Source organism: Lolium perenne, chromosome 2 (genome assembly GCF_019359855.2).
Source record: "Lolium perenne isolate Kyuss_39 chromosome 2, Kyuss_2.0, whole genome shotgun sequence".
Lineage (NCBI taxonomy): Eukaryota > Viridiplantae > Streptophyta > Magnoliopsida > Poales > Poaceae > Lolium > Lolium perenne.
The window spans coordinates 138,024,530-138,041,269 of NC_067245.2; the positions used below are offsets into that span (position 1 = coordinate 138,024,530).

The window sequence follows — 16,740 nt, forward strand, 5'->3', positions numbered from 1 at the left end:
GGATTATGCAGGCAAAAGCTTGATACGTGATAACTCCAAATGCTGAAATACCATCATCGTCCGGTAAGGACAATGTTTAAAGAAGCGGCAAAGATGCTATAATGCATAGTATGAGATGCAATCGTCCCGAGCGTAACCTAACCTCGATGATTTAGGATGTATGAGTTGAAAAGATTTCTTTAGGGTTGGTTGCACTTTTAGGATGGTTCTCAAACAAGGTTCTTATTAGGGTTTGGTTAAATTAACATCTTAACAAGTGATATATGACATCATAACAATCTTACACATAAAGAATAGTGGTGGAATAATATGTAAAGAACAGTTGTCAATTTTTAAGTTCTACAGAACATGGTTGATGATTACTTATACGATACTTCAAAAGAATAACTTTTGAAGAACATGTTGCTTAAGAAACATTTAGTATTGCAAAGAAGGATAGGGCTTCTAAGGTTTGATTGACATTTGTACTTCAAAAGAATAACTTTTGAAGAACAGGTTAAATAAGAATATGAACTACTATGCATAGGAGCTATGTCTTTCTAGGGTTTACTATTGAATTCATTTAGTTCCACTAATAGGAACTAGTTGGGTGCTTATGTTGAATTGGTTCTATATACAACAAGTATGGGCAGGTTTATTACTATGGTTGATTATGATATCATATCAAAGGATGGTTATCAAGATGGTTCTATAAATTAGCTATTAGGGTTACTATGGCTTCACATTTGCTTTACTAAATAATCTCTAATGATTTCTAAACTAAGTGACTTATTATTTCCTAAGTAGATTTTAGTGTAATAGGAGCATGTGTTGTGAATTGCTACACAAGATTGGTACTAGGGTTCATCATTATGGTTCTACTAGGGTTTGATGGTTGAGGTTGATCCTAATGGTGTGATATATAGGATTGATGATCAATGGTGCTAACATGTGATAACAAGTTAGGGTTTATACCTAGGTGATACTAGTGAATCATATAGGTTTTAATTAAGAACAGGAACATGAAATGACAATCTCATGTGACTTGGTTTATGCTAATGGATCATAAGAATGCATTCAATTGTTGCTTATTAGGGTTATATATGTAAAGTTGAAGTGGCTATGATCACATGGGCAAAACCCCTAGGGTTTTAGGGTTGCACTAATTTAGGATGATCACATGAAATAATGGAATCAAGGTCTTACTCAAATTGAAACTAGGGTTTCAAAATTATGGTACAACTCCTAAAATGATGAGTGGTAATAGACTTGTGGTTACTAATTACTTTGAATCAAAATTAGTAATGGTTTAACATTTTATTATTTTTTTACAAGATTTAATAATTAGAGTAATTCTTATTTAGGTTTAATTAAGAATCAGGGTTTAATAATTGTTATTAGGTTTAAAGTATTTAACTTGTTAACTAAAGATGTTTAAGTAAATAGGTTTTGATTTACCAAAATAATATTGGCTTATAATATTTTCTGGAGGTATTACTATTTAAAGAAAATAGAACATGGTAACTTGCAAATTAGGGTTTATGAATTACCACTAAAAATTAAGTTAAATGCAAATATGATAAATAAAATTAATCTTAACATTTTACTTAGTTACTAAATAGTTAAAATTTAATTTTTAAATTTCACTAAGTATTGGTTTCAAATGGTATTTTAAATAATTGAAATGGCATAATTAATAAGGATAAAATAAGTGAATTTTTATTTTGACACACATTTTTGTTTTATATTTTATTTGAATAGAGTTTATTTTTGTGAGCATTTTGATATATTATTTATAATTTTCTGAGTTGATATGAATTTTCTAGAATTTTGCAAAGTTTCAGTAATATTCTGGATTTTGAATTTAAACAAAAATACTAAGTGTACCGATCTGGATCTAACTCTAGTGACCGACAGGTGGGTCCTTTGACCAGGTCAAATGCCACGAGGGTGAAGACCAGTCAAATACACCCTGAGGTCCCACCTGCCACGTCATCCACGCTGGAGACGCGCCGGTGAACGACGGCGTCGGCGTTCTGGCCATCCCGCGCGTGCGCGGAGATCGCCAAACGAACCGCCCCGACCTACTGAGCAGGATAGTGAGAACGCCGCCACGAAAAGGTCACCGGAGCTAGCTCCGGCGAGTGTCTCCGCGGCGGTGCGAGTCGGTATGATCTCGAAATTGAGCTACACGCGATGCCGAGAAGGATTGGATGATGCTAGAGGTGCGCAATCTCACCAGGAGGCGATTGGAGTGGTCAATGGTGTCGATGGTGGACTGGAGCTGGCCCTATTTCGCCATTCCCGGCGATGGCCGGAGAAAGGGGAAAATAAAAATTGACATTGCTCCGAGCTCCCCTTCTCGATTCCTTCCGCCAGAAGGTCCTACGGCATCGGGCGCATCCAACGAGCTACGCCACGGACTCCGGGGTGCTCTCAATCGACGGCGCCATGGAGTTCGCCGGCGACAGTGAGTGGAAGAACACACGAAATAGAGGATGACTGAGAAGCAATGGATGGGCGGCGAGGTACTAGGGTTTCACAGCGGAGCTACTGGTGGTTTTATAGCGTGAGGGAAGCTCTACAGCGGCGATGCGGTGGCGGAGACGGCCGGGATGCGTCGGTGAGAGGGTGAATGATTTGGGCACGAATCGGGACGCACAGGAGATAAGACGGACGCGAAGATGCTTGTACGGGGTTCAGAGACCGTCTGCGACATCCGGGGCGTGCTCATCCTCCACGAGGACGTGGCCGAGCTCGCCGTCGCCGTGTCGTCTGCGGGGAAGAAGAAGAAACTTCTTTTCTTCCTCGCCGAAATGGTACGGTGGACTGGGTGGCTTTGTTCTTTGGGCTGGGCCGATCTTTGGGCTTTGGCTTGAGGCTGCTGTGTGGGCTGCTGCGGCCTGGTAGGGTAAGTCCTCTCCCCTCTCCTTTTTCTCTTTTTATTTTCTGTTTTAAACTTGTTATTTAAATTCCAATTCGATTTCTGTTTATTTCTGCAGGTTCAAAAAATATTAAATATCAATATCACTTCATAAAAATACTTACTGCTTAGTTCTATTGTTTAAACAACTATTTGATGGGTGATTAGTTGGTGTTCTTGTGAAGTGCATTTTAAATTTAAAATAGATATGGTTTATGTGTTTATCTCAATTGCCTTTTTAATTTAGGAACCAGATATATTTAAATGGTTTGAGTTTTATAATAGGTGCATGGTAAGCATATTACTAAATTTTACTAATGTTCTTAACTATATGGATGTTTCACATGTCTTTATTATGGATAGAATTTAAAGCAATTGTTAAATAGGAGAGAAATGGAATCATGATTTTATGTGGAGAATTATTTCTAGGGTTTAAGAAAATGGTTGAATCCAACTCTATATTCTCTACTCTTGCTTAGCAACTACTACTTGCATTATTTAAAGTAAATCCTAGGCTTATTATGGTTAACTAACTTGTTAAAGTGTTGGTTTAATTATGACACAATATTCCATTTGGGCAACTAAACAAGGTGATTGGAAATCAAAGTGGAATTGGTTATTGGTTTCACTCTACTCACCAAATGGAATCTAGTCTAAAGGTATATATGGCTTGGTTTATACTTGTGATCCATGATACACAAGTTAGGACAATATTCTATGTGGGGTGGATCCTACATGAAAAGGTTTAGGGTTTTGGGAATACTTCACCATTTGAAGTATTAATTGGACATGAGGCATGGCAGGGTTCTATTTATAATCCAAAGTAATGCTTGGATTGGAATTCAAATATGGCCTAGGGTTTTAGTAGAAATCACCAATGTGATACACAACTAGGATTAGAATATGAGCATAAGCTTGATCATGTTTTAGTGGCTAGGGTTATCCTCCTCACTTAAGTAGAATTATTGTATCAAGGCAATGCTAGGTTAGTCTTAAATGTTTGGATAGGCAAGGTTTAGATACCGTATCAATACTACTCTATACAAGGCATGAGTATTGGTTTGGTTAACTACTAATGAGTTACTTATTATTTCATGTGAAGAATGAGATCTATGCATCACATATATAGGTTTAACTTGTCATCTCAATTTATAAGATAAGATCATGCATTAGACATGATCCACTTATTCCTCACTAATCTCTCTTCTTTAATACTTCTCTTAACACACTTACTTGGATTCTTAGGGTTTATGATCATCACCCATTTTGTAATGATCAAAGTATGGCCTTCTAATAATTCATGATTCTCTCTCCAAGATCAAATATTGGTCCATATACTTGAGTATACATATGTAGCTTAAGCTCTCTGGGATAGGTAGGGTTTCCTCTAGGGTTTATGATCATTACCAAGTTGTAATGATCACAACACTTGTATCTCTCTTGAATCACTAGTAAAAGAGGTTCTTACTTACTAGCAAGTGTTAACTAGGTCAAGTAGGGTTTAATACTTTACTTATACTTATTATAACATTGGTTAGTATCAACAATTACCTCCCTTGGACAAGGTTTAAATATTTAGCTAGGTTCTATTTAATGGATGATATTTGCATATTGATGATTCTCTCCTTTCTCTAAGGTTTAATGGAATGAATTGGGAAATAAGATTGGAATGGTCAAGGTTAATGAAGAATGAATATGAATGTTCTTGACTTGGTTCAAGTATTGTAGTTGAAAAGATATACCATGTGACTCATGGTAGAAATGTTTATTTAGTACAAGACATCAATAAGATAAGTAAAGAATAGTGTCTTACTTAATTGTGTTCTTTATTTTATGGTTGAATAATTATTCCTGTGTTGTTGTAAGGAATGGCATGTTGAGATCCTTTATAAGAGCTTGTAGTTGAACCTTACTTAAGGTGTTGTTTGTTGTAAAACTAATTCTATTTGATCTAGCCCATAGATCAAATCATCTCTACCCAAAATAAGGTTTTAGCAAAGGTCACAGTGAAGTTTATAGCGCTTGACTTGATGATCTACTTCCATTCCAGCAAGTCAAGTGAAACTTCGATTCTTTGTGGTAAGTTTTATTTGAAGCGCGAAAATTCCCCGGATTTTCTATGCATGAATGCAATGCACACTTTGGTGTTCTCTCATTTTATTGCCTCTAAACCTGGGATATTACAGCACGGCGGTTCCGGCGAGCTAGCGAGCTAGGTGAGGGCGCGAAACTGTTCTGTGTATCCTGGCGATGTGTTTCGCGGCGACAGCGCTGTCGGGTGGCGTCTGGTTTGGTCGCGTTGCTTCCGTGTCGGCCCGTGGCTGCGACGGGGTTTCTTCCTCGTCTCCGGCGGCGGGCACGGGTTGCTGTCGTGGGCGTGTCTGGCGGCTTCGTGGTCGCCAGGCGGTGCTCAACCTGCAGTGAGGTGGTCCAGGGCGTGCGTAGGCTGGCGAGACGGCGCGTGGCCAGTGTTGCCCACGGCACGCGCACGTGCGATGCCAACAGCGTGCTGGGCCGATCTGGGCGCGTGATCTCCGGCGAGCTGCGGCATCTTCCTCGACAACGGCGAGTGTAGGCGGTGCTAGGGAGGTGAGGTGGATCGTTTTGACATGGTGGCCATGGCCAGAGAGGAAGGGAAAGGAGGGGTGCTCGACATGTGTGGCATGGGCCGGCATGGCCATGCCATGCAAGCTATGCTTGCCCTCCTAGGGTTCCTATGCTGTGGTGTGAGAGGGAGGGAACCAGGGGGTAGGTTAGAGTGAAGTGGGGCAGTAGGTTTGGCTAGATCACTATTTGAAATAGTGTTTGCATTTATTCCATATTTGCAAATTGCAAATTTTGCCCATATTTGGTTGAGTTCAAAAGGTTCCAAAATTTGAAAGTGGTGAGTTTGGTTAAGTTGTAAATGACCAGAGACAACCATGTGTGGTGGTGGAATTTTAAAAATCAAAGAATTGCAAAATTTGACAAAGTGAGATTGTTCCACTTATTAAAAAGTCTCAACTTTACATGAGCATAGATTTTGATCCAAGATGATTTTGGCATGGTGGTCTTTACTAAAGTTGTTCACCTTGATGTGCTCTTGGATGAGGTTCAAATAATTGAGAAAGTTTAGTTTGAAAAACTTGAATTGCAAGGGCTCAAAGTAGGGACCAGATTATAAATGGCAGATTTGACCATTATCATATGTGATCCCATTTTGAGTTTGAATTTGATTTGATTTGTGTTTCTTTGATTCCAAAAGTTGGAATAAGTGTTTAGTAACATAATACAACTAATGGTGAAGACCAAATTGGTCTAGGGTAAAGATTTGTAAAAATGGCATAAACCATATGTGAGGGTTTTAGGGTTTTGTTCTTTTTTTATTTCTTTCTCTTTTTGATTTATTTGGTTTGTGATCTTCACTTGATCACATTAGGGTTTTAGGGTTGATCACATAAGCATAAGAACAATCATCATGGCATATCACTCAAAATGCACAAGTCCTATGCATGGCACTATATGTAAAGAAAAGTTTTTGTTGGTTTGAAATTTTGGATCTCTGGAATTCTTCTTCTTTCTTTTATTGAAATTTGGGATGTTACACACTCTCATGGTTGTGCCGTCTTGAAGGTCCTCTATCTTCATATGTAGTTCCATTGGCCAAGATGGGGAACTTGTAGGCATCGGTCTTGTTCAAGGTGGGGTCGAAGCTAGGCTCCACCATGGTGTCGATGTCATGCTCGAGGTAGTGCTCGGTGTGGTGCTCCATCATGGTGTCGTAGTCATAGTTGAGGTAGTGCTCCACCATGTCATTGTAGTCGTAGTCGTGGTCGAGGTGGTGCTCCACCATGTCGTCGTAGTCGTTGTCGTTGTCGAGGTGGTGCTCCACCATGTCGTCGATGTTGTAGTCGTGGTCGAGGTGGTGCTCCACCATGTCGTCGTAGTCGTAGTAGTTGTCGAGGTGGTGCTCCACCATGTCGTCGATGTTGTAGTCGAGCTCGGTGTGGTGGTCCACCGTGTTGTCCATGCTTGGCGAGTCATGGTCGGTGTAGAGATGCTCGATGTCGGTCACGTCGCCAATGCTTGCGGAGCCATAGTCGGTGTCGGGCTCCACATGGTCCTCCATATCCGCGGTGCTTGCGGAGCTATCACCCTCATCGTACTCCATGTCGTCCTCCGTACGCTCATCCTCACTATCCATGATACTATCTAGGATTGGTGTATATATGGTGGAAAGAGATCTACCAAAAGGTCAAAAATTGCAACAAAATCGAGAAAATGGTTCAAGTTAGAGAATAACCAATATGTACTCACACACACACTCAAAGCACACGCAAAAGGCTAAGAACTCTATAATATGGTAGGTGAAGAAGTGGATAGCAAACGAAAATAACCAAAGAAAATGTCTATTGTCAAATGTGGGTAAGATCCAAAGTCAAATGTCAAAAGCGGTGATCTATGTCTAGGAAACACGGAAACACACACAAGGAAGAACAATGGGGTTAGCGCGACCAAGGAAGTGAGCAAGTAACAAAATGGTCCTAACGAAGACTATAAGCTCGGTGTCACGCCAACACAAGAGAGACCGTAGCTTGGTTGCATATGAGAGAAGCAACAAGATTTGCACAAATGCCACTCTTCTCTTTTCACTCTTAGTGCTTACAAGCTTTGCACTCCTTTGTATCGGTGGACACACACTCTTTTTCTATTTCTTTTTCTTTTTCTCTTTTTTTTCTTCTATGCTTAGAAGCTTTCCTTTTTCTCAATGTATATGTCACACTTTTTCTTCTTTTGTGTATCTTTCTCACCGAGCTAGCTTCGGAGCTTTGCTCAACACAACGCACACACACACCCTCTCACGGTCATGACACTTGTGCAATGCTTCGCAACACTCGGAAAGCCACTCTCAATGGGATAGGTACACAAAGAAAGAAACGGGGCTACAAGGGTGGGGCAAGTTATACCTATTGATGTTAGGCGGTGTCAAGCACACGAACTTGCGTTGATTGAGGTGGTGTCGATGATGGTGTCGAAGTTGCGCCGGAATCCGGGGTGCCAAAGGTGTCGTCGCGGTGTTGGTGTAGGCGCGGAAGCATAATAGACAACCAATGCACTCCAAATCAGAAACCGAACACAAAAGTCAATGCCCGAAAAGTTTGGTCAAAATGAGCGTTCAAAGTTGTCAAAGTTGGAGTCAAGATGGATGGTCAAACTGGTCGAAATTTGAGGTCAAATGGGCTCCGGAAAGTTGGTTAAGTTACATGCTGAATCTGCCAGTTTTAGTGCTGAAAGTCGTGCTGGCGGAAGTTCCGGTCGCTCGGGGCGGAAGTTCCGGTCCTGAGGGGCAGAAGTTCCGGTCCTGAGGGCCGGAAGTTCCGGTCGGGGCGGAAGTTCCGGCCAATTTCCGGTCTAGTTCCGGAAATGGTCGTTTTTGTTACAGAACCATCCAGGGGCGTTATGGCGCAATTTCAGAACTAGGCCGGAACTTGGGCGGAAGTTCCGGTTGGCGGAAGTTCCGGTCTCTCGGGCGGAAGTTCCGGTCGTGAGGGGCGGAAGTTCCGGTCCTGAGGGGCGGAAGTTCCAGAAATATCAGAAAATATCAGATCTAAATCTGCGCGACGAACAACACGAACGCGGGCGGAAAAATGGGCAGAAAATCATCAGATCAGAGGGGTAAAAGGTGGAATTAGCCGGTGAAATTTGGAGGGATGATAGATCAACACCAAAGACAACAGATCTGTGGAGCAAAACCACAAACAACGCAACAAATCCTGAGATCCAAATTCGAGCTATTTTTTAGGGAAATTTTTGGGCGAAAGTGGTGGAATCGGAGGGTCAAATCCGTGGCAACCTTTGCTCTGATACCATATGATGCGGGCTAAGCCCGAGGGTGTGCCCAATCTTCACGGTTTGACCTGGGTGAGTGTGATTGCGGAGGGGGATTCGCGGGGAAGTGGATGAACGCGAAGAACTCAATACAAACACACGCACACACACAAATCGGTTATCCTCGTTGGCCAGAACCACCAACCGATAAAAGTCCGAGAGAAAGACCAAAGGTAGAATCTCTTGCAAAAGATCGACAAATCCAAATAGAAGTCCAAAGAGTAAAAGACCAACTAAGAATAGAGTTGCAAAGCAAGACATTCTCAATTGATAGAATTACTAGAATGGAAAAGATCCGGATAAGGAGGGATACAATAGATGGATCATCTAAGGTGGGGGTTTCCCAAATCCACAAAGGGATAATAGAGGCATAAGCCAATTCATCTAAACATCATCTCTCCCTCATGAAGGTGGGGGTAGGTTCCTATTTATAGGTAGGGGCTGAAGGGGTAAGTTACAAGCCAATGGGGGCTGAGATCTGGCTGAGGTTCGACAGGGTGGAAGTTCCGGCTCCTAGGGGCGGAAGTTCCGGCCACCAGGGGCGGAAGTTCCGGCTGCATCTCCATTGTGCAAGCATCTTTGGTCTTTACAGCATTTGGGCGGAAGTTCCGGCGAGGTCGGGCGGAAGTTCCGGCCTGGAGCGTTCAGCTCCTCTTTCTCCTTCTCTTCCATGCTTTCGTGACATCGGCCTTGCGTCCTCGGGTCTCCATGGCATCCTCTCTTCTCCCCGTACTTGTCGTCGAGTTCCTATCATCAAGATATGACGGGGTATGAAGTAGTATATCGTCCCAAATAGGCGATTCGAGGCACGCGTAAAGGAAAAGATTCACCTTAGCGTGTCGTCTTGGCGATGAAGCACATGATGCGGTGAAGACCGAAGGTCACCCCGTATCAAATATAACTATCACATAAAGCATTCTTATTCATGTGCATAAAAGTATCATTACTCTCCACATAAGCATAATCAATTTTATTAGTAATAGTGGGAGTAAAACTATCACAACCATCATTGTAATCATCATAAATTGCAGGCATGGTATAATCATAATAAACTTTATCCTCCATAGTAGGTGGCACCAAAATACCACTATCATTATAATCATCATAAATGGGAGGCAAAGTATCATCAAAGAAAATTTTCTCCTCAAAACTTGGGGACTAAAAATATCACAACCAGCTTCCCCAAGCTTAAATTCTTCCATAGCATTAGCAATAATAGTGTTCAAAGAGTTCATGCTAATAACATTGCTACAACTATTTTGCAAACAAAGTTCCATGGGTTTTTTAATTCTCTCTTCAAACACATCATGTCTTAACTCAGGAAATAGATTAAAAAGCTCACTGTTATTTTCCATTATGCCTAACTAGTGAAAAATAAAAACAAGAAACAAAAAGATGCAATTGCAGGATCTAAAGGAAATAGCTTCGAGCACTCACACACCGACAACAGTGCTACTGTTATTTTCCATTATGCCTAACTAGTGAAAAATAAAAACAAGAAACAAAAAGATGCAATTGCAGGATCTAAAGGAAATAGGTTCAAGCACTCACACACCGACAACAGTGCTAGGAAATAGCTTAGTAGTCGGAGGATGTGAATACCTTTTACCTTACCTCCCCGGCAACGGCGCCAGAAAATAGCTTGATGTCTACGCACGCTTCTATTCTTGTAGACAGTGTTGGGCCTCCAAGAGCAGAGGTTTGTAGAACAGCAGCAAGTTTCCCTTAAGTGAATCACCCAAGGTTTATCGAACTCAGGGAGGTAGAGGTCAAAGATATCCCTCTCAAGCAACCCTGCAATTAAGATACAAGAGGTCTCTTGTGTCCCCAACACACCTAATACACTTATCAGATGTATAGGTGCACTAGTTCTGTGAAGAGATAGTGAAATGCAAGTAATATGGATGATTGTAAGTAGCAATTGCAATCTGAAATAAAAATGGCAGCAAGTAAACATGCGATAGAACGATAAATAAACGGTGATTCGATATTTGGAAACAAGGCCTAGGGATCATACTGTCACTAGTGGACACTCTCAACAATGATCACATAAATAAATAACTTCTCTTCACTTGTGCTACTTTCTCACACTCTCTTGTTGGATAACAAACACCATTCATTGTGTAGGGCTACAAAAGCACACCTCTAGCCAGAGTAAACAAACTACACAACGTCCGGAGTTCATATTAAAGTAACCTCTAGAGTGCATAATAGACCGTTGCAATTTAGACGGAGTACTAACATAGCATACACACTGTCAACAATAGCTATGAAAGGGTGAATAGATCGCATCAATACTATCATAGTAATAGTTAACTTCATAATCTACAAGAGATTACAATCATAACCTACGCCAAGTACTACATGATGCACACACTGCCAACTTTACATCATGGAGGAGGAATAGACTACTTCAAATAACATCACTAGAGTAGCACATAGATTAATAGTGATACAAAGCGCATGATCACATAAAGATCACACCATGGGAGAGAGAGATGAACCACATAACTACCGGTAGAGCCCTCAGCCTCGGGGGAGAACTACTCCCTCCTCATCATGGGAGACAACAATGGCGATGAAGATGGCGGTGATGTCGATAGAGATGACTCCGGGGGCAATTCCCCGTCCCGGCGGCGTGCGGGACCAGAGACTTCTATCCCCCGAAACGGAGTTTTGCGAAGGCGGCGGCATCCCTGGAGTCTTTCTGGAGTTTCGTCAATTGGTATAGGGTTTTCACATCGCGAGGGATAATATAGGCGAAGAGGCGGCGCAAGGGGGTGTCTGGGGGGCCCACCCCATAGGGCGGAGCGCCCCCCTCCTAAGTCGCGCCCCAGTGTGGTGTGGGGGCCCTGGGCCTCCTCTCCGGCTCCCCTTCGGTGTTCTGGTCCGTCTCGGTGAAATAAGATGTTTGGCTTTCGTTTCGTCGAATTCCGAGAATATTGCCCGAACAGGTTTTCTGGAACCAAAAACAACAGAAAACAGGAACTGGCACTGTGGCATCTTGTTAATAGGTTAGTTCCGGAAAATGATAAAATTATTATAAATTGTGAGCAAAACATGTAGGTATTATCATAAAACTAGCATGGAACATCATAAATAATAGATACGTTGGAGATGTATCACTACCCTACCACTACGCTTGAGGATGACGATACTTATGCCCCACAGGCGCCAGCACGGTCGCCCCACTACAAAGCATCAAATCTAAACCCTTTATCCCTTTGTATGCCTAAACTGCCCCTCCTTTAGTGGCTTCCTATATATAGGCTTCCCTCTCCCCCTTCATTAAACTAGGAATGAACTAGAATTTGGCTCATGCCTCCACCATCCCTTTGGGATTAGGGAAACCCCCTCCTTAGATTACCAAACCTATTGTACAAGGCACTCCTTATATGATTAGTCTCTCACACTTGTGATTCTACCACCGGTCTCTCACTCGTGTGATTCTACCGATCGTATACCGATCTTTCTCTCGGGGATTCTACCTCGTGTCTTTCTCTTGAGAGTTTCTATCGGGATAGTGGTTCGGGCTAACGGGAGTAAACCGGAATTGTATCGGGTTGGTGTGTGTTTGCGTGTGTTCATCGTGTTCATCGCCGTGTTCTTTGTGTTCTTCCTCTCCCCTGCCTTTCCATTGGTCAATTCGTGAGATCGGGCAACCCACGTGGCCTTAGGCCCCATTATATGGTATCATAGCAAAGGTTGCCACGAATTTGACCCCAAATCTCTCCAATTTTCGCCCAAATTATTTTTCAAAAAATTGCCCAAAAATTAGCTCGAAATTTGATGTCCGAATTTGTTGCGTTTTTTGTGGTTTTGATTCACAGACCTGTTGTTACTGGTGCTGATCTACGTTTCCCCATATTTTTCCCTTCGAATTCATCCAATTTCGTGCAAATCTGACGAGCCCCGTGTTCATTCGCGAAGAACAGCTCGAGCAGATTTGTCATGTGCGGTACTACCGGCTTGTTCGAGGTGGCACTACCGCCGGCCTCCACCTCGCCCTCGCGCCACCACCTACACCTGTCCGCCGGCCGCCCTGCTATCGCCGCACTCCACCACAGGTTCCCACCGCCGGCCTCGCTCCAACTCGCGCGGCATGGCTCACTGCAGCACGCCGCACCAACCACGCGCATCGCCCCTGGCTCGCCCGGCCACCACGCGCCAGCAGAATCCCCGCTCGTCCGCTCCACTGCCGCGCAAAGCCACCTCGCCGCCGGCCGCCCTTGGTTAACCACCACGTCGCCCCGCGCCTTCGCGTTAGTCACCAGGCCGACCTCACCCAGCTCGGCTGCAGCCTGCAGGCCCGCTCCGCACCGGCCGCTCCCAGCCAATCACCACCACGCTACCCTGCTCACCAAATCCACCCAGCCTGCACTCTCTTGCATCCTCTGCATCACGCACTCACGCGTGTAACATCCACTGCAGATTCACCAGCTCCAGCACTCAATTCCACCGCCGCTGCCTCATTTCCGTTCAGCAAGAAAAATCTCCAGAAAATTTCAGGCCGGTCCTGCCGGCAGAGTACGAGCTATACTACCGCCCAATCCCGGCCGGTACTACCGCTCATTCGTCTTTGGTCTCAGTATACCTCCGTTATTTTGCCTGTACTTCGGCCGGTACCTCCACCGGTACTACCGGTGAGATAAAATTCTTTGTCCAAATTTTCATACAGTTTCGGTCCAATTTTGACTTCACTTTTTTCTCCATATCTTGATAATTTTTTGGAGCCCGTTTGACTCCAAATTTTAATAATAATCTTCAAATACTCCACATAGTTCACCTCAAATTTTTGACAATTTTTGAAACCCAACTTTTGACCTGATAAGGGGTGTCCCGATCTTCTCAGTAAGCGACGGTGGTGATGAACACACGATGGTAGCAGCAGATGGAATCGATGATGATGAAGAGGATAACTTGTATGACGCCGACGAAGTCTCTCGATTGATTCCTGATGCCAATGCAACAGCTCTCAACCCTGCAAGATATTCGCAACTCCACACACTTGCGCACGTAGCCGCCGACCACGAAGCGGTAAATTGCAATCTTCTAATCCCCAATGGAACAGCAGATCACACACAAACTTTCGGTAGCATAAAACTCCGGATCGATGCGAATTGGAGAGTAGTATTCAATAGTTTTGCAGAGCAAACAACTAAGAACTAGGGTTTATCTTAAACGTGGTCTAAAGCAACTTTGGGGGCGTCCCGAGGGGACTTATATAGGCGTTCGGGACGACCTCAGGTCGAAAAAGTACGGAAATAACCGACCAGATTAGATGCTGGTCGAGACAGACTTCGGACTCGGCCGGTCACGGGGGCCGATCGACCGGGCCTGGGACCGGGTGGTCCGGTCCTAGACCGGGTACGTGATCGGGCGGAAACCGGACTAAGGGTCCGTGTTCCCTGGATGTTGCCGGATGGCACCGGTTCAAAATCCGGTTGGTGACCGGGTGGCCCGGTTCCACGGCCGGTCTGACCGGGCCTGGGACCGGCCTGAAGAACTCCTCCTCTCGCGCATGCCTCCCGCTCCTCCCTCGCGCGTCCATGGGATGTCTTCACGTCCAGCTCCATGTCCAGCTTCACGTCCAGCTTCTTGTCCAGCTGCTCCTCTCCTCCTCGTGCGATGCTTGGTTCCTCCTCATACCTGATCATACATAAGTAATACGACTTAGGTAATATAAAGTTCTCATCGATCAAAGTATCGTTTAGGAACAAGTTCACCTGTTGTTTAAGTAGCTTCGCACGAGCTCGTGTCATTGGTCCAATCCTAACTTCATTGGACTTGAGCTTCACAGCTTCATCTTCATCTTGCAATGACGGAGGTAGTAGTGAGGTAGGGATGTCCTCATCATCCCCCCCCCCTTCAAAAGGCGTCGACCTCGACGCTCCAAGGTCTTCTCCGTCATATGGTGTCAAATCAGCAACATTGAAAGAATTACTGACACCAAACTCATCAACTGGAAGATCTATCGAGTATGCATTATCATTGATCTTGGCAAGCACTTTGTAAGGACCAGCACCACGAGGCTTCAACTTAGACTTCCGCAGCTTCGGGAACCTATCCTTGCGAAAATGTACCCAGACCATATCACCAGGCTTGAACAACATCTCTGTGCGCTTCTTGTTCATCCTTGCAGCATTGCTCTTGCCTTTCTTCTCGATCAACTCTTTAGTCTTCATATGTATTTTCTTCGCAAAATCTGCCCTCTTGGATGCCTCCATATTAACTCTCTCATGTATGGGCAAAGGCAACAAGTCAAGTGGAGTAATGGGTTTGAAACCATACACCACCTCAAAAGGACACAGCTACGTGGTAGAGTGTACCGCCACTGTTGTAAGCAAACTCCACATGCGGCAAACACTCTTCCCACTCCTTCGGGTTCTTCTTGATCATGGATCTCAACAGTTGTGACAAGGTTCGATTCACCACCTCAGTTTGACCATCGGTTTGGGGATGACAAGTAGTACGCAGTAGCTTTGTCCCCAGCTTCCCCCAAAGTGTCTTCCCGAAGTAGCTCATGAACTTCACATCACGATCGAAACAATAGTCTTTGGGACTCCATGTAGTCGAACAATCTCCCCTGAAAAACAGGTTAGCAATATGCGACGCATCGTCGCTTTTGTGTGAGCAATAAAGTGTGACATTTTAGAAAATCTGTCCACTATCACAAATATAGAATCATGGCCTCTCTTAGTACGCGGCAAACCCAACACAAAATCCATACTAATATCTTCCCAAGGTGTAGTAGGTGCCGGTAAAGGAGTATACAAACCGTGAGGCTTCAGCTTGGACTTGGACTTGTTGCAAGTAATGCACCTCTTGACATACCTGTCCACATCCCGCCTCATCTTTGGCCAATAAAAGTGATCAGCGAGCATGAGTAGCGTCTTCTCACGCCCAAAGTGACCCATCAAACCTCCAGCATGCGATTCCTGCAATAAGAGCAAACGCACAGACGATTCTGGAACACATAGTTTGTTAGCTCTAAACAAGAACCCATCGTGTATGTGATATTTTTCCCATGCTTTACCAATAACACATAAGCGATATGGTTCAGCAAAATCATGATCAGTCGCATATAAATCACATAACACCTCTAATCCAGGAATTTTAACATCAAGATGGGTTAATAGCATAGTTTTCCTAGATAGAGCATCAGCAACAATATTATCTTTTCCCTTCTTATGCTTAATAATGTACGGAAAAGACTCAATAAACTCAACCCACTTAGCAAGACGCCTATGCAAAGTAGATTGGGCTTTCAGATATTTCAAAGCTTCATGATCAGAATGTATGATAAATTCTTTTGGCCACAAATAATGTTGCCAAACCTCAAGAACTCTAATTAAAGCATACAATTCTTTATCATATATTGGATAGTTCAACTTAGCACCAGAAAGTTTCTCAGAAAAATATGCAATTGGGCGACCCTCTTGCATCAACACACCACCAATTCCAATACCACTAGCATCACATTCAATCTCAAATTGCTTATTGAAATCAGGAAGTGCAAGCAACGGTGCAGAAGTTAACAATCGTTTCAGTTCATCAAAAGCATGATCTTGGGCAACGCCCCACTCAAAGACAACACCCTTTTTAGTCAATTCATTCAAAGGTGCAGCAATAGTAGAAAAATTGGGCACAAAACGGCGATAAAACCCATCTAGACCATGAAAACTTCTTACTTGACTCACATTCATGGGAGCAGGCCAATTTTGAATAGCTTCAATTTTAGACACATCTACTTCTACTCCATGCTTAGAGACAACATAACCCAGAAATATGACCTTATCTTTGCAAAATGTGCACTTCTCAAGATTACCATAGAGTTTACTATCACGCAACACTTGCAAAACATGTCGAATATGTATAATATGATCAGATTCATTGCGGCTGTAGATTAATATATCATCAAAATACACAACCACAAACTTGCCAATAAAATCACGCAAAACATGGTTCAT

General features: G+C 43.5%; 1 protein-coding gene across 1 annotated transcript in view; it reads right to left on the bottom strand.

Moving 5' to 3' along the window:
- Window positions 1-12,909, bottom strand: part of LOC139835610 (uncharacterized) — a 42,944-nt gene extending 30,035 nt beyond the window's left edge. Inside the window, exon 1 of the mRNA XM_071825471.1 lies at window positions 12,736-12,909. Within this exon, the coding sequence (XP_071681572.1) occupies window positions 12,736-12,909 (174 nt within the window). The remainder of the gene's footprint in view (window positions 1-12,735) is intronic.
- Window positions 12,910-16,740: the final 3,831 nt, after the last annotated feature.